A 19352-nucleotide genomic window follows, 5' to 3' on the forward strand; every position below is an offset into this window, starting at 1 on the left:
AACTGCTCGCTATGACATGCACTGACCACCAGGTGGTAGACAGTCGACCAGTAGGTTAGCTTGCTGCTGGGGTCTGGCAGATCAGGACTGAGCGAGATGGGCCAGACAGCACCCTGGAGCTCTCCCGTGTCCCTCCCTGGCCCCTATCATGCACCGGTGGGGTCTCTTGGCCTGGCCTGCACCCTCTCGCAATCCAGGACCCCTTGCAGGATGTCAGAGAGCCGGTTTCGACCCGATGGCGGAACGACTGGTTGCTGGGACGTGTACTGACCACCAGGGGGCAGACGCTCAATGCAGGAGCTGCCCCCTGGTGGTTAGTGTGCTCCCACAGGGGGAGTACTGCTCATTCAGAAGCTGGGCTCACGGCTGGTGAGCACAGTGGAGATGGTGGGAACAGGCCTAAGCTGTCAGTCGGCCATTCCCCAAGGGTTCCCGGACTGTGAGAGGGCAGGCTGAGGGTTCCCCCCACAACCCGAGTGCACGAATTTCATGCACTGGGCTTCTAGTATACAATAGCACTTCACAATAACCAATTCATAATTACCCTTTTATCAGTGGAAAGCAGTATCTCTGGGACAGGAACAGAAAAAGTAAAAGAGGCAGAAAGCTTTCTCTATCCAGTCTGCTGACTCCGCCCCACCCCAAGCTGCCTCTTTCCAGCTCTGGGACATTAACAGGTCCCTATGGAAATCCTAGGCCTGGAGAGCCCTTTACAACCACTTAAACTTGGCAGCGATATTGCTGAAAAATGATAACAACTTTAGACTATAAGCTGGAGAAATAAAAACCTAAATTTATTTTCAGTCATGCATCCATTCCATGAAAACATATTCAACCCTACTCTGTGGTAGGCTTTCTGCTAAGCATTGGAGAGACCAAAATTCAGAAGAAAAGCCTACTCTCTCCTTCCAAATAATTCCACTTTTAGGATGTTCTCCGTTTTCCATTTATAAAAACACTTGCCAGTGACCCTCTTTGACCATCTTATTGCTGGCCTCCACAGACCCCCTGGTAAGACCCCCTCATTCCCAAAGACTTGGCAGTCAGGGTTCACGGTCCTTCTCTATTCCCCAGTACTGGCCCCAAATCTGGATGACTTCAACAGTGGCATGGATAATTCATGCATCACTGTAGCCTCTCAGTTCCTTAACTTCCTATTTCATCTCCATGGAGATTCACATCCTGCTCCACCTCTGCCATCTACTCAAATGGTCAGCTCCTGGACCTAATCAGCTGGAACTGTTCAAGTCCTGAAATAATGGTTTAGCTATGCTACTTGCTGACCACAGCTTCTTGGCCTTCCATTCATTTCTGCACTAACTTCCTCTACCTCCCTGAGCAGTTAGGCTCTTGATCCCTCTACCTCCTAATTACCAGGTTCCACCAGAATTCATAGCTTCTTCTACCCAAATGGACTTGACAGACATCACTTTGCCCACATCCTCATTTCTCTTGAGCAGTTGTCCTCTGCCCACCCTGGGGCAGAACCATCGGGCTCCTGACTGCTGAGTATGCCTGGAGTGATACTGCAGCCCTGCAGATTGGGGCTGCTGGAAGATGCTCAGCTGACTCTGGACTAACTTGGAAGATCTTACAAAGACTTTCCCTTTTCAGCCTGGTCAGTGTGGCTCAGTAGTTGAGCATCAACCTATGAACCTGGAGGTCACAGTTCAATTCCTGGTCAGGGCACGTGCTTGATCCCCAGTGTGGGGCATGCAGGAGGCAGCCAGTCAATGATTCTTTCTCATCATTGATGTTTTTTTTCTCTCTCTCCCTCTCCTTTCCTCTCTGAAATCATTAAAAATATGTATTTTTTTTAAAAGAAAGACTGTCCCTTTTCATAAAGTTCCTTTTGACCTTGGATTTAGGCATTATTTAGTTCTCCTGTTAAAAAATCTGTTCACATGTTTGTCTCATCGTCTATCATTTCAATTTATTTTAAATTTTCTAATAAACTTTGGAGAAAGAGTGCGTTTTGATATTATTTAAAAAATTCAGCCATTTGAGGTTATAACCTTATAGTAAAGTTAAGCCATGAATGTAGAATGGAGAATGTTCTCATTTAAACATATTTGAAATTATTAGTCTTTCTGAGAATGATTTTTCTTATATTTGAAACAGATTTAGGTCTAGCAAAATTAGGGTGTATTTACTTAAATTAAGTACTGGATTCTCAAGAATGGTAGGAAGAGTCCCGTGTATAGTATGAATATAGAATGAAGAGTTCACCAATCCTTTTATTATTGAAAACACGTGTAGTCATATTAACTAATTGTTCAGTAGATGATGGAAGAATTTCCTCTTAATTTTATATTTACTTGGGTTTCTCTTCTGGCCTGTTTTGTCATTTCTATGCCTGCAAACCATGATAAAGAGCCATTGTTTGTGGGACAGGCAAATAAAACTAGTTCTGGCTAGCTTTTCCTACCAAAGGTCCCTTCTACTAACTCTTACTTTAATGAAAATTAATGATGTTATCTTAGTGATTTCCTGATGCCAGTGAAGAGTTTGAATTACATACACCTTAGAAAATAAGCAGTGCTCCTGCCATTAATTAACTTGGTCTTATTTTTAAAAAATATATTTTTATTGATTTCAGAGCGGAAAGGAGAGGGAGAGAGAGAGAAACATCAATGATGAGAGAGAATCAGTGATCCACTGCCTCCTGTGTGTCCCCTACCGGGCATCAAGCCCACAACCTGGGCATGTGCCCTGACTGGGAATCTAACCATGACCTTCTGGTTCATAGGTTGACACTCAACCACTGAGCCACACCGGCCGGGCAGTCTTTTTTTTTTTTTTTTTTTTTTTTTAGTTCACATCAGAGCTTCAGTATGGCAGAAACCCGAATAACACAGTTTTAGCCACCATAGAGAATTTGCCGTTTAAATCAAGAACACCATCACGGCCCTATATATAAATGTCCCCACTTTGTAATCAATTTAGAGTTACATGACTCCATCTTGCTTTTCAATGCTTGTGAATGAAAATTAAACTGGAGAGAAAAGCAGAGAGAAAGAGAAAATCTAGGTAAGAACAATTTCATAAAGTGGTTTGTATCACAGATTCCCCATTGAAAGTTATGAAGAAGATAATCTAAGCTTTTTTCTTTCTCTTTCTGTAGTTCTGATGACATGTTATAGGTGCGTGGCTTCTAAAATTAAAAATACAGCCAACTTCTAAGAGCAGAAGTAAAAATACATTTATACAAAGTACGTGTATTTAGTTTAGTATAACCGTGTGTGGTGGACTGTCTCTAAACCATAGGACCGAATATACTGCAGTTGATAAATGTGGCAAATACCCTGCAAATAAGAAGCAGAGAACAATTTGCTTCTGTTCAGCAGCTAAATCGCACAGTAGAGAGATTTTGGATAGCCTGGAGCTGTCTAAATAAAGGTACATCCTCCCCGCGACAAACCAGGTGAAAAATGTGCTCCTTTCTTAGTAAATGTACCTCACCTTTGAGGGCGCACTAAGGTGGCATTAGACAGGGTTCAGTTGCTAAAGAAGACTCACAGGACCCATGATAACATGGCTTACAAATCTACAGTCTTACAGGAAAAGGCTTTACTTGGGCAATAGCATTAAAGGCAGGATATGCCTTCACAGCCACAGACTGCCTCCCAGCAAGGGGGCCTGAGAGGCTAGTGTGATTATTTTGTCCTGCCCCCGCCCCCAAATCGACTTTTCCCATATACTGCATACAATTTTTTTCAGATAGGTTTGAGGCCAGGTCTCTGTTATTTCATAATTCAAAACATCTTGAGCACAGAGCCCAACTAATTATCTAAGCTTATCTTGTTTGACAGATAATGATGTCCAAAGAGAGGGGTCCACATCTATTTTCCAGGGAAAGCACTGTAGTCCTGTTGAAAGCTTGTACAATAGCCATGAGGTGCACACGAGAGAAGGAATGGTTGGCCCTCGGTTGTGGTGCGGAAGCTATTAAGGAGCACCTTGTAGGTTTCTCCAGTCATCATTGGTTCCGTTCTCCTGATCGTCATTCTAGGAAGTTTGCCATCCTTAACCTTCCTCCTGGAATTGGATGCCCTCAAAGTGCTCTCTTTGCCCTAAGACAGTGGTTCTCAACCTTCCTAATGCCACGGCCCTTTAATATAGTTCCTCATGTTGTGGTGACCCCCAACCATAAAATTATTTTCGTTGCTACTTCATAACTGTAATTTTGCTACTGCTATGAATCGTAATGTAAATATCTGATATGCAGGATGTATTTTCATTGTTACAAATTGAACATAATTAAAGCATAGTGATTAATCACAAAAACAATATGTAATTATAAATGTGTTTTCCGATGGTCTTAGGCGACCCCCGTGAAAGGGTCGTTTGACCTCCATGGGGTCGCGACCCACAGGTTGAGAACCAGTGTCCTAAGAGGTCTTTTCCACCAGTTTATCTTTTCTCATTCAAAGCAAATTCTACCTGGCCAGCTGGTCTTCACCCAGCTCCTAATTCTCCTAAGGTTTCTTTATTTCTGGGGGACTTTGGTCCACCAGACATGTTGTTGCCATTGTGTGCTAACATCTTGATTATAACTAGGAAATGAATTTGAGATGCAAAGTGTTGACTCTCCCAGACTAACATCATATAAATGGCAGTCACTCCTAAACAGACTTTGGTGTGGGTATGCCACAGAAATTTCTCTAACCATCCATGTTAAATTTCTTGCTTTTCAATTTCAACAAGTAGGGCTACCAAATTAAACTTAATTCTTCCTCAGTGATTCAGGTGTCCCAATGGTCCCCTCCAGCCATATGAGGCTTTCCTCATATAGCAATGGGGCACATAGCTATATTTTTACACATAATATTATGACAGATGAGACATATAGCTTCTAAACCTTCTACTGTATGCCCAATACATTTCTTAAACTTTCATCATTCCAATTAATGTCCACACAATGTTTATTCAGACTATTATAAACCAGTATTTTGTCTACTGGTATATGACTGGGTAAATATTCCCACAGGGTACTTTCCAACATGAGTCCTTAATAACAGAAACAAGAACTAAAAAACATAGCCAGTTTACTATTGTTCCACGGAGTTCATGGTCACAGTCAGAACTCCCATCACTTCCTCCAGTGTGTTCAGTAGGTTGGCCAGCTGTCTTCCTCACTTCTTGGCTCTTTAAAAAGGGTGTCTGAATCACCGCTAAGGGAGCATATCATTCTCCTAGTTGAAGCCTCTTTCTGGGTACCAACATTATGTCAGTTTTTCCTTTTAAATACCCATTTGGTTGCTTGCTTACCTTCAGCAATAATCTTACCTTTTACTTCCTTGTAAATTTGAATCCACACACAAACTATGTCCCTTGGGCTCAGCCACTGGGCTAGTCCATATTTAGCTTATAGCAAGATGAGAAGATAAGATATGCCAGGGCTCCTCCTTCAGTCTCTTCCCAGTGGTTGGGGTTCAGATTGGATAAGTACAGAAATATGGGGCTAACCCTGTCCTGTAGGCAACAAAACATTTGTGACAGCCCCAATTAGGCGAGGTGTCGAAAAGGAGCAACCTATTCCATCAATCCCTGCAGAATCCTTGCACCTATGTTCCAACTAAGAGCCGTAATATCTTGTTTCAGAAAATTACCAGCCTTTGAGACTCTTAATTGTAGCCTCAGTCCAGGGACTACTAGATATGACATTGAAAAAGGACATTGTGCCCAGCCAGTGTTACTCAGTGGTTGTGCGTCAACCTATAAACCAGGAGGTCACGGTTCGATTCCCAATCAGGGCACATGCCCAGGTTGGGAACTCGATCCCCAGTAGAGGGTGTGCAAGAGGCAGCCAAGCAGTAATTCTCTCTTATCATTGATGTTTCTATCTCTTTCCATTCCTTTCTGAAATCAATAAAAATATATAAAAAAAGAAAAAGAAAATTGTGGGCAAGTAGGAAACACCTACAAGTTCCCCAGTTGAATTATCTTTTTAATTGTAATTGATCTCACTGGTGTAGCCCATTTATCAAAAGTGATGGTTGCCCAGGTTCCTTTGGTCGGAACTCCACCTGCAGGCCAGAGAGGGCGAATTTGAGTGGAAGGAGATTCTGAGCTTATTTGAGCTTTTGCTAATGCATCCAAGGAATTGAATTGCCATCAGTTTGCAGTGTCCTCCTAATCCATTTTGTTCAGCTCCTGGAGTTCAGATTCTACCATTTCCATATGCCACTTGAAAGTTGTCTTATCAATAACCAATTTCAAAGCCTGTGCTACTTCAAACCATAGGTAGCTTGGCAACCAGCAATGGTTCACTTTCATCCCTTTTATCAGAATCATCTTTTTCTTTTTTAAACGTCTTAGCCATGTTTTTAGCTAGGAGTGAGTTGGAGGTCTTCTAGACAGTTTCACTTCTGACATTAATTGCCCTGGCAGTGGCAGTTAGGGCTCCATTACTGAAGAGGACTCACAGAACTCAAATAACAATACTGCCCTAACTGGTTTGGCTCAGTGGATAGAGTTTCGGACTGCAGACTGAAAGGTCCCAGGTTTGATTCTGGTCAAGGGCACTTGTCTGGGTTGTGGGCTCGATCCCCAGTAGGGGGCTTGCAGGAGGCAGCCAATCAATGATTCTCTCTCATCATTGATGTTTCTATCTCTTTCTCCCTCTCCCTTTCTCTCTGAATTCAATAAAAATATATTTAAAAAATGAAAATATATTTTATAAAAACCAATGCTTACAAACCCAAAGTTCAGCCCGGGCCAGTGTGGCTCAGAGGTTGAGCATCAACCTATGAACCAGGAGGTCATGGTTTGATTACCTTTCAAGGCACATGCCCAGGTTGCAGGCTCGATCCCCAGTGTGGGACATGCAGGAGGCAGCCAATCAATGATTCCCTCTTATCTTTGATGTTTCTCTCCCTCTCCCTTCCTCTCTGAAATCAATTTAAAAAAATTTTAATAAACCACCTAAAATTCATTGCAGGCAAACGCTACAATATACCAACAGCATTAAAATGAGGATATGTATCACAACCACATCATAGGGTCCAGAGAGGCCAGGTGCAAGCTCCAAGTGCTCCCTTTCTAAGGGCCACACCAGGATGCACTTTCTCTCTTGGATCAAGAACCACCACTTATGATTTCACTTTGGACACCAGGGAACACATATTAAATGTCTTAGACAGGGTTCCTGCCTTCTGGTAACCTGGGCTTATTCTTCTCTACGTAGCCAGTCCCAAACACAGTGGCCTCCACGGGTCTCGCTGAGACTAGGTAAAAATGGCCAGTGTTACTGCTACCAATAAACAGTAGTGATAACCTGTAACCCATGGCTACACATCAACACAAAAAGTCACTTCTGCATTATGTAGCTCTTTCACCAAAGCATCTCAGGCCCACGCCAGAGTGTAATTAACTCTCACAGCACAGATAACTACATCAAAGTACATTGACTATTCCATTTGCTTGGAAAGTCCTTTAGCCTGAAGTGTAAGCTGACTATAGAGTGAGTTGGTGTGACAGCCTCCTCTGGGCAAAAAAATTCAGCAAAACAAAGCAGTTATCCTATCATAACCTGCCTCCTTTTTTGTCTACACTAATTAGGTTACAGGATTATTTTATATTAACATAGAGTATTCAGGTTTACCTGTGGGATGAGCTTGGAGTTGTGTTGGCACCATGGGACTTATTCTAACCAACTTTTTGGTGCTTCTTTTTTCTACTGTTATCACTAGTAGGGAATGAAGACTGGTTTTCTTTTTCAGTAAAGTCTGTGAGTACACCCTCTGCAACACCCTTTCTGCTTTTCAGTATGTACCTCCATGAGGAATCTGGAAACCTGGGTGTCAGCAAGTCTTCTTATTTCTAGTCTCCATTTTCTCTATTACAAAATGATTCTAAATGGGCCTTCTAGATCTCAAAGCCAATGATTCTGTAAAAGATGAAAAAAAATTGCCCGGCTGGCATGGCTCAGTTGACCATCGACCTATGAACCAGGAGGTCACAGTTCAATTCCCAGTCAGGGCACATGCCTGGGTTGTGGGCTCAATCCCCAGTAGATGGTGTGCAGGAGGCAGCTGACCAGTGATTCTTATCATTGATGTTTCTCTCCCTCTCCCTCTCCCTCTCCCTTCCACTTTGAAATCAATAAAAATATATTTAAAAAAGAGAGGGTATATTAGAACATACTTAGGTTTTAATATAGCTTTAAAATATATTCCCTAGTGAATACATTAAAGGATATATATTCCCCCCCCCAGTGGAAATTCCTAGGTTGAGGTAAAAAGATAGTTTCACAAAGTTATGTCTGTTGGTTGCTTGTTGAAGCTTCATTATTTTAACGTTTCATCAAAAAAATCTTAATATATTCTATAAGATGTTCGTTTTGGACACTTAAGTGTATATCTGTGTAGCAATTAAATCATCATTATTGATTTTTTCACCTCTTTTAACCCCATAGTTCCAGCTATGCATACCTAAATAGATGTCTTTTAAAAATTGTTCCATGAAAGTGGAATTCTGTTTGATATGTTTGTTTTGGGAAGCGTGTTTTCCAGTGTTCTGTGATGGATCGTACTTGTGTTTAAGCACATCTGGTTTTAGCGGAGCACACTACACAGTATTTCTTTCCTAACTATGTCATCTTCTGCTCCTGTTATTTCGAAGCAATTTCTTTGCTCCACTCCAGAGCTATTTATACTCCAAATTTTCTATTCTGTGTGTTACCCATTCACCTGTACAGAGATAAGAGTAGACCCGATAAAAAGAAATTCATGCAATTTTGCTGTCAGTGTGTATGTTTCCATCACAATGGTAAATTAGACTCAATACAAAAGTGAGTCTAAAAATTCTCACTTGTTGGTTCTTATGTCCTTAGGTATAAAGCAAAATATTTATTACGATTAAGGCAGAGTAACAAAAGAAAATAATAAACTTCAAACCTCCCCTAGCTTCCTTCAATGTATAAAGAAACATCTTAGGAATGTTGGTGTTTAGAAGAAATCTATTCCTCTCTTCCACTAATGGAAATGGTGGGCTGAATTTCTAAGTGCTCTCACTACCTGCCCCTGAAACTGTGCCCATAGAAGAGAAAATGAAAATTTGAGTTATTTTTTCTCTACACCTCTCTCCAGTCTCCCATGTAGTCCCCACTCCGCCTTTGCATCCTTGTGTCCTCCTTCGTGCTTGCATTGTTATTTTTAAAATTCTTCATTCTTTTTCCTACCTGCCTTCCTCTCAAATCAAGTTATGTTCCTTTCTGCCACTTTAAGCAAAGTCTCAGCTTCCGTGTAAAGAGGTCATTATCTTGAAAGTATTTTTAAGCAAAAGGAGGGGGGGCCTGTAGAGTAGCAAAACTCTCCACCCCAAAATGTGTCTCTTTGTCACGTGGAATACTTTGCGTTGAAAACACAGACTCAGGGAGAACCTTTGACCTTGCCTCTAACTGCCTAAAAGAATTTAGATAGATTTGCTCCAGGCAGGGAGCTATTAGTTTAATATGAAGTAGGTGTGATAGGGAGGAACCTAGCAAGGCCCATTCGATCAAAGTCCTCTCTGTGTCCCATAGTTTCTGTATGGCCCAGCAAACATGTTTTTACTAAACATTAACTCTTTTTATCTTCCTGTGAATTGCCTCACTTCCCCCTGAAGTTCCAAACCTCTACCTCCTTCTCCTTAGTCCAGACTCCAGAATGACAATTATACCTCATTTTTCCTTACTATCTTTGGAATTTTCATGTTTATGTGGATTCCCCATTTACACAAGATTAAATATCTTTTTTTCCTCCTGTTAATCTGTTTCATATGAATTTAATTCTTAGACTAGCCAGAAGAACTTAGAAGGGTACAGAAAAAATTTTCTCCTCCCCAGCGGCCTTTGCCTTGATAGGATGAGTGCTCATCCAGGGCCTTTTAGGGAAATTGGTACAAGAAATCACAGAGCTTTGCTCCCCGGGATGAAAAACAAAGGAAAAAAAAACCCTCCTACTCCCACCACCAGGTCATGTTTCTAGGGAAACTTCAAAAGTTACTATTTTCCTTTTTTTAAAGTGAAAACTTATGTACTACATAGGTATTAACCTATATAGGATATTAACCACTATTTTGTTTTTTCCTTAACATTTACTTAGAACCAGTCACAAATAGCTGGTGAAATACAGTAAAGCCTTAAATTTACATCTGCTTAGTTTTGGGCAAGTGTTTACAGACTGGGTTGGCCGGTGTTTAGCAGCAGTAACATTTATCATTGTATTGCTTCCTCCCCCCCCCCCCAGATGCGTGAGAAATTTACTTAATTACCATTGATTCTTTCTCTCAAAGGACTGAGAATTCAGACCAGAGCTTAGGTGTATAAGGTGTTATAAAAGCATGTTGTTGCATTTCCAATTTGCCTAATAAGCCTGCTTTAGAAAAAAAAAGCATCTTTTCGTGTACTTGGGAATAAAGCATGCAATATGCTGATGTTGGACAAGGTTGAGATTTCACTTCTGTTAAATTTTTGTCTTCCAGCATATGAATAAATACTACCACACATCAAGGGAACCCCCGCCCCTGTCCCTCTTCCCCGCCCCACCACTCAAAGTTCTTAGATGATTTGAAAAGTACAATGTAAAATACAATCTGAAGGTGAAAGAAGAAATCGCTTGGATGGATTGTGCAGTTACTTTAGTTTGCCCATGGAAAATTTTAGTGAAGTTATTTTTTTTCAACTAATATTAAGGTAGCAGAAAGATTGTGAGGTGACTAATATTTTAAGGAGAAAAGTGCTTAATAATTATAAATGCATAACTGGAAATAGAGTTCACACAACCCTAACCATACAGATTAATCAAACTGTCCTTCTCTAATACTAATACAAGAAAATATGGTCAGGAATTCTTTCAAAATCTCTAGTAAAATAGTTTTTTTCCCCTTATTCATTTGAAAATGACTTGGTTTATGTAGAACTCGATAGGCCCCCTCAACTCTCAAATATTCCCCAGTACTTTAAAAATGGGAACTGTCTTTGCTCACATCTTCATCTAGTCAATGCCAGTGACATGTGAGAACAACCTCAGATCCTGAATGCTCATCAAAGTCGGCAAACTTAGAGCTGAAGGATGAAAACAAAACACTTTAAAAGAGGGTAGAGTTTGCCCGGCCAGCGTGGCTCAGTGGTTGAGTGTCAGCCTATGAACCAGGAGGTTATGGTTCGATTCCTGGTCAGGGCACATGCCCGGATTGCAAGCTTGACGTGCAGGAGGCAGCTGATCAGTGATTCTCTCTCATCATTGATTTTTCTATCTTTTTCTCCCTCTCCCTTCCTCTTTGAAATTAATAAAAATATAATTAAAAAATAATAAAAGAGGGTAGGGTTTGAAGTATGTATGGGACCAGGTGGATACTTGAAATATCAGGGAACCACTTTGTAGAGTATATGATTGTCTAACCACTAAGTCTGTATACTTGAAACTAATACAACATGATATTGAATGTCAACCGTAATTGAAAAATAACAAATAAATACATAAAAGAGCGTAGAGTTCGGATTAGGTGTTCACTAAGGGGTACGAGACATCTCTACCAGATTCTCCGAGGAAAAGAAAAAATAGTGAAAGGAGGATTGTTCCCCCCTTGAATCGCTTGTGATTTTCTGTGGCTTTTGCAGTGGATCTCTTGAGCCTGTCAGCCGCATGTGATGCCTTGGATCAGCACAACCTCAAGCAAAATGACCAGCCCATGGACATCCTGCAGATCATTAATTGTTTGACTACTATTTATGACCGCCTGGAGCAAGAGCACAACAATCTGGTCAACGTCCCTCTCTGCGTGGATATGTGTCTCAATTGGCTGCTGAATGTTTATGACACGTACGTATGGCAAGCTTGTCTTTCAGACTCTGTCACAGGAGGCTTAGTGGGCAGAATGGTGCCGGTTTAATTAGCAGCACAATAGGACCCCAGTCTAGAAATATGGTCCTCAGGTTGAAAGTTTCATGAAGCTGTGTGACCTAATGCTGTCCCTGTGAGAAATCATTTTTGCATTTATTGGAACCGAAACTATTTTGTCTTGACAAGCTAGGAGGTAAGAGCTAGGACATTGATTGTTCTCAGATTAGAAAACAAACAAAACCCTGAGATACGAATTTTTTTCAATGACTCCACATGTAGCCATTGGTCCTTTCCCTTTGTTGGCTGTGTGTTTTGAGTCCCCCCCCCATCTACTTTGGGGGTGGCTTCCTCTCACTGGCAGATGTGTTCCTGGAGATGCTGCCGAACCTGTCACCAGATCCAAATACTCAGGAGATTTTTTGCAAGAGATGAGTTGATAAGCCAAAGAAAATGAAAACAAGCCCTTAATTCAGCAAACTCAGCTCCTCAAACGAAGGAAGTTTTGAATTGAGAGAGAGAGAGAGAGAGAGAGAGAGAGAGAGAGAGAGAGAGAGAGAGAGAAATAGAAATGTTTCAATGGGACCTCCATTCATCACTCCTTAGATAGCACTCGTTTATTTCTTTGGGATTGCACACAGGAGAGATCCCCAGTTGGAATTTTTGTCTTGAGCTTAATGAAGACAGTTGAGGAAGGTAGCAGAAGGACTTGGTCTTAATTTTGAGTGAATTCTTAGACATCAGGATTATTACATGCCTCATTTCACATGTCAGAAAGAACATCTCCCCATTTGGAAATCTGGGAGGGTTTTTGAAAAGGAGTTGCATATCAACTATTTTGCCTTTTGCCTTTGTGGTGGATTTCCAACACCTCCTGGATTAAAATGTATACGCTTTTTTTCTTTGTTATTTTTTATAAGGTATTACTTTTTAAATTCTAAGATCACCTGGCTATTGAAATCTAATCGGTATCTACCATGCCTGTAATTGTGGATTACCCTTACATTTGCTTTGATAAGGGTTTGTATTTAGGTCTTCTCAGATGTATTTTAGCACCGTTTTCTCTGGAGATGACATGTGAATGGATTCTGAATATATAACTTTATTTCTACCTGCCTGAAAATTTTTTGAGTACAGTTTATTTCCTTGAAGACCTGAGTTACTGTACTAAGTTTATTTGTTAAACTTTGATTTGCCTTTTCTAAAGAGTAGAAAATGATAAGAAAATCTTCCAACAATAGTAATGTTGTTAATGCATTAGAATCCAGGATTTCTGTTTGACTAAGAGATTTAGTAAATTGTATCAGTTGAAAGTTGAGCATATTGTTCACCAAAAATAACCCACAACTGGGACCTATCCTTTGTAATTTCAAAGTGCTAAATTAAGAATTAGTCTACTTTTTGAAAACCAATATCTAATGTTCAGTTGTTTTCCATAACAAAAGCTGAAAATTATTGAAAGACATTTTTCACAAAATGAAAAACTTTTTATTATTTAAAATTTTTCCCATGGATTTAATGAACTTAATAAATGTGTCAAGTGGAATGCTTTATTTCAGTTTTATATGCAAACGCAAAGTGTATATATATATATATATATATATATATGCATAGGTTATTTTAAAATTGCTCTTTAAGATCATATATTTGAAGCTAATAGCATACCATATTTTTCTTGTGGAGATAAACGTTCATATTTCATATTATGTGTCATATGGCCTGAAGTGGTTAATTTTCTTCTGAATACGGACAGTGTAATGAAAGTCTGAAAGAGTTTTGAAGAGAGCAGAGTAGCGAGTTGCTGGTAATTTTTCTTGGGCTTCAATAACCAAAGTAGCTTAGTGCATAATAGTAATTCATCCACTTACCGACTTAAACCCAGGTGCCTCTCCATGGATGACTAGAAGGATATTTTTCCTCTTTTATGTAGAGCCACTCTTACAATTCAAGTAAGGGCTTTTAAGAATTCAATACTTGGTATATACTCATTGTTCGAGTTGTTCAAATTTCCATCACATTTTAAGTCATCTCCAAATAGATAATGAACTCAGAAAAATTCTTAATCTTAATAAAACAGTGGTCAATTGAGTTCCCGTATCCAATGAATTTTTTTTCTTAGCTGAAAAGTGTTTACCATCTAGTAAAAAATCAATAATTGTTTTCTGATTTGATTATTTATAATAGGGGACGAACGGGGAGGATCCGGGTCCTGTCTTTTAAAACAGGCATCATTTCTCTGTGTAAAGCACACTTGGAAGACAAGTACAGATGTAAGTCATGCATATTAACTCTGTATTCTTTTAGTAATATTGGCTTATTGCCTCAGTTCTAGATGGGGAATGACATATGTTCTTATTTGACAGCAAGTTCTTTGTGTAAGATGGAAAACTGCTTTTAGAATGTCATAAAAGGTGGTTTGTGCTGTTCCCTGTCAAACATTAGCTTGCAGGTATTTAAATAGAGAATGAGGATTATCTTCTCCAGTCCAAGTATTATTTTGCATTACGTTGACTATGTCTGAATAAAACACGTGTTCCTAGGGGATAAAACCTGATTCCCTAACCCCTTTGTATAATCAGGAAAATAAATGTGAAAGGTTAATCCATGCTCTTGCCTAGTATTTGGATTCTTATTTAAAGACTACTGCCTGGCATTCATGTTTAAGAAGCATTGTTTATTTTATAATCATCTTACTGCAAGGTATACTGACATAGCCAATTCTGTGATGTGACTTAACGTTTTATTATTTGACAGATAGCTTGCCACTTTTTATAGGGTAAATATCACCTTATAGAATGTCCTACTGATTAGCCATTGGGTTTTTCTGCTAAAAATCTGTCAATCCAAATTAAAAGCAAACACTAGAGGAGTGATGGTTGAGATGACTAAGCAACCATTCATTCCCATTGTGAAGGACCATATGTGTTTTCCCCTTTAAATGCTTGTAAGAAATGTTTTCAGTAGGAATATTAAAGAAACCTCATCTATTTTGTCTTTTCTCTTTTCCCCTAAGGCCTAGCCTCTCAGGGATGAGGAGATGTGCTGAGTTTAAGGACAGGCAGGAGATAAAAGAGATTAAATTCCCCCAAAGCCACTCTGTGTCCTACTGCTCATTTCCCCCCTAGGAGTAAGCCAAAAAATACACAGGCCTTTCAAGCTCTCACTTTTATGTAGTTTCCACTTAAGTTTTCTCATCCTTTTAGGAGAAAATAACTGAACAGATTTTGTTAACCACTTAAGAACATACTTTGGATAAAATAGAATCTTTCTGTGTTTATTCCTCTTTTAAGTATTATAGTTATTATAGGTTAGCTAATAATCTAATCGTGTCAATGCTATTGTTGTAACAGCACATTGTAATACTAAATGGAATCATCAAGGGAGCTTCAAGTTTGTGTTTCAAGTAACTATTATGCAGGAATGTGTTTTGAGGTTGGTGAAACCGAAATATTAACTTCAAATTGGGATATTTGAAAATAATTCATAATTTTGAAAAAATCTATGTGTGTGTATTGGATAGATGATGAAAAGTGGTTGTGTGCTCTTTCATTTTGGTTATTGCCATCTTAGATGTTTCACTAACATATTTAATTTCTTAGAGTTTAAAGTGTACTTCTTTTTTTTTTTAAATAGGAAATAGTATTTTTTTCTTTATTTCCCCAATTTTTATTTTAAAAATGTCAGTCTCTCAGAAGATTTGCCAGAATATCTTTTTTTTTTTTATTGATTTTTTACAGAGAGGAAGGGAGAGAGATGGAGAGCTAGAAACATTGATGAGAGAGAAACATCGATCAGCTGCCTCCTGCACATCTCCCACTGGGGATGTGCCCGCAACCCAGGTACATGCCCTTGACCGGAATCGAACCTGGGACCCTTCAATCCGCAGGCCGACGCTCTATCCACTGAGCCAAACCGGTTTCGGCGAGTTTAAAGTGTACTTCTGAGCCCTAGCCAGTTTGTCTCAGTGGTTTGAGTGTTGGCCCTTGGACTGAAGGATCTAGTGTTCAATTCCTTGTCAAGGGCACATACCTTGGTTGCAGGCTCCAGGGCACATATGGAAGGCAACCAATCAATTTGTCGCTCTCATCTCTCATCTCTCTCTCTCTCTCTCTCTCTCTCTCTCTCTCTCTCTCTCTCTCCCTCCCTCCCTCCCTCCCCCCTCCCTCCCTCCCCCACTCCCTTCTCCCTCCCCTCCACTCTCTCTTAAAAAAGTCAATGTAAAAAATATTTTTTAGGTGAGGATTAAAAACAAAAAGTATGCTTATGAGTAGGAAAAACTTTCTTAATTTTTTGGACAACTTTTATTTGAATACAATGTGTGATTAAGATGATTTTATTTCTGAGAGTAAAACATATTGCAAGTGTTTGGTATGTTCATTCAGTCCATAAACCCACTATATTGGACACCTGCTTTTTGCAGGTACAACTGTTCTACTGTAGATATTTCCGGCACACAGTTACCAAGATAAGGTCCCTGCTCTCAAGGAGATACCACCCTTCATCCAAAAAGACAGCCACCTATTGAATCACTGTAAAGTGATGAGAGCTAATTACAAATATGTACAACATCCTGTGGGAACACATACAAGAAACTCAGTGATCTGTTGGCTTCATAAAGAAGTCCCAATTTTGGTACATTTTTGAATCTCTGATGTCCAAAGGGGATGGTGCTTATGGTTCTTAATGCTACAACATTTATTTTATTATAGTAGTTATGTCCTACACATAACATAATTTCCCAAAGGATTGTCTTCTGACTTAGGAAAAATTAAGGTGTCAGGATTGTATGTAAACTCATTTCTTGAAGGCTGTAGTTCATCCATAAAAATATTAAACGTCTAGATTAACATACGGTAGAAGTAACTGCCCTATGGGAATATTGGCTACTCTTGGGAATTGGTACTGGAAGTGAGTTGGCCATTGGGTTCTGTTAGCACTTACTTGGTGCTGCTTTTTCATTTGTTGCGATTTTCTTCTTCCTTTTGTAGACCTTTTCAAGCAAGTGGCAAGTTCAACAGGATTTTGTGACCAGCGCAGGCTGGGCCTCCTTCTGCATGATTCCATCCAAATCCCAAGACAGTTGGGTGAAGTTGCATCCTTTGGGGGCAGTAACATTGAGCCGAGTGTCAGAAGCTGCTTCCAGTTTGTAAGTTATTCACCTTCTTAAGTAACATATTTAATGTTTTATATTTTAGAATAGAGGCCTGGTGCATGAAATTTGTGCATGGGGGTGGGGGGTGTCCCTGTCCCTCAGCCCGGCCTACACCCTCTCCAATCTGGGACCCCTTGGGGGATGTTCAACTGCCAGTTTAGGCCCTTCCCTGCCGACCTGGTTGCACCCAACTGCCCTCCCCTGCTGGCCTGGTTGCTCCACGCAGCCTGCTGCTCAGTTGTTTGGTCGTCCCTCACTAACCCCCCTGCTGGCCTGGTCACCCCACGCCGCCTGCTGCTCAGTTCTTTGGTCGTCCCTCACTAACCCCCCTGCTGGCCTGGCCGCCCCACACCGCCTGCTGCTCAGTCGTTTGATCATCCCTCACTAACCCCCCTGCTGGCCTGGTCACCCCACGTAGCCTGCTGTTCAGTCATTTGGTCATCCCTCACTAATGCACCTGCTGGCCTTGTCGCCCCAAGCAGCCTGCTGTTTGGTCGTTACTGTTACTGTGACAATGTCCTGGACAATTTGCATATTTCTCTATTATTAGTATAGATATTTTTAAAACACAGAACTTTCATTGCTTATATAGCTCTTCTGTAGGCAGGTAGATAGGGGATTTTTGATATTGGAAACCTTTTTAAATTGTCTGCGGAGGTTTCTGGAACTCCAGGTCTCAGGGACAGAGGATAGTGCAGAGGAAGGAAAAGAAATCTCCATCTGGCCCTAGCTGGTATGGCTCAATAGATAGAGCATCAGCCTGCCTGTGTACCAAAGGGTCCCGGGTTTGATTCTGGTCAAGGGCACATACCTTGGTTGCAGGCTCCTCCCTGGCCTGAGCCCTGGTCAGGGCTTGTGCAGGAGGCAACCAATTGATGGGTTTCTCTCACATCGATGTTTCTATTTTTTTTTAAATATATTTTATTGATTTTTTACAGAGAGAAAGGGAGAGGGATAGAGAGTCAGAAACATCGATGAGAGAGAAACATTGATCAGCTGCCTCCTGCATACTCCCCACTGGGGATGTGCCTGCAACCAAGGTACATGCCCTTGACCAGAATCGAACCTGGGACACTTGAGTTCCCAGGCTGACTCTCTATCCACGGAGCCAAACCGGCCAGGGCGATGTTTCTATTATTTTATGTTAATGATGACTCATTTATTTCAGCCCTTTGTATTCAGCATGTCTCTATCGAAATAAACCTACGACTCTATGAAAATTGAAGCTTTTGTTTTTTTGCGGCCCACGTAAACTTAAACCTTGTTTATTTGGCCCGTGTTAGCCTTTGAGTTTGACGTGTTTGCTGTAGGAACTTAACTCTTGTTTATATCAATTACCGTCTGCTAATGCCCATCAGTATCTCAACACAGTCTTGTCCATTCTCTTTCTTGTCCTGCCCCATTGTGTTTTCCACACCATAATCAGTGCCCCCAGAAACACTCTCTTCCTCCAAATGCCTGAACACTCCATGGATAGACATTTAGGTTGTTCCTATTTGTTTTATAAGGTGGGTAATGCTGCAATGAACATCTTTTTGCAGTTAGCTCTTTTGTTTTTGACTGAAGTTTTTTTCCTTAGGATAAATTCTAAAAAGTGAGATTACCAGACTAAATGACATAAACAGTTTTATGGCTATTTTTGTGGCTGAAGGTTACTTTATTTTTTTTAAACTAAATCTTTATTGTTCAGATTATTACAGTTGTTCCTCTTTTTCCCCCCCATAGCTCCCCTCCACCCAGCTCCCACCCCACCCTCTGCCCTTACCCCCCCCTTACTGTCCTCATCCATAGGTGTACGATTTTTTTCCAGACTCTTCCCGCACCCCCCTCACCCCTTTCCTCCCGAGAATTGTCAGTCCACTCCCTTTCTATGCCCCTGATTCTATTATATCCACCAGTTTATTCTGTTCATCAGATTTTTTATTCACTTGATTTTTAGATTCACTTATTGATAGATATGTACTCCTTGTTCATAATTTTTATCTTTTCCTTTTTCTTCTTCTTCCTCTTCTTAAAAGATACCTTTCAGCATTTCATATAATACTGGTTTGGTGGGGATGAACTCCTTTAGCTTTTCCTTATCTGTGAAGCTCTTTATCTGACCTTCAATTCTGAATGATAGCTTTGCTGGGTAAAGTAATCTTGGTTGTAGGTTCTTGCTACTCATCACTTTGAATATTTTTTACCACTCCCTTCTGGCCTGCATAGTTTCTATTGAGAAATCAGCTGACAATCTTATGGGTACTCCCTTGTAGGTAATTAACTGTTTTTCTCTTGTTGCTTTTAAGATTCTCTCTTTGTCTTTTGCCCTTGGCATTTTATTTTTATTTTTTTTTTTTTTCTTTTTATTTTTTTTATTGCTTAAAGTATTACAA

The 19352-nt window shown here is 40.3% G+C and overlaps 1 protein-coding gene across 3 annotated transcripts in view; it reads left to right on the forward strand.

Moving 5' to 3' along the window:
* Positions 1–19352, forward strand: part of DMD (dystrophin) — a 1824373-nt gene that overhangs the window by 1709546 nt on the left and 95475 nt on the right. For all 3 annotated transcript variants that reach the window (XM_036304100.1, XM_036304097.1, XM_036304099.1), the window contains 3 exons: positions 11606–11807; positions 14010–14095; positions 16814–16971. In XM_036304100.1, the coding sequence (XP_036159993.1) occupies positions 11606–11807; positions 14010–14095; positions 16814–16971 (446 nt within the window). The remainder of the gene's footprint in view (positions 1–11605; positions 11808–14009; positions 14096–16813; positions 16972–19352) is intronic.

This window comes from Myotis myotis, unplaced genomic scaffold (genome assembly GCF_014108235.1).
Source record: "Myotis myotis isolate mMyoMyo1 unplaced genomic scaffold, mMyoMyo1.p scaffold_m19_p_4, whole genome shotgun sequence".
Lineage (NCBI taxonomy): Eukaryota > Metazoa > Chordata > Mammalia > Chiroptera > Vespertilionidae > Myotis > Myotis myotis.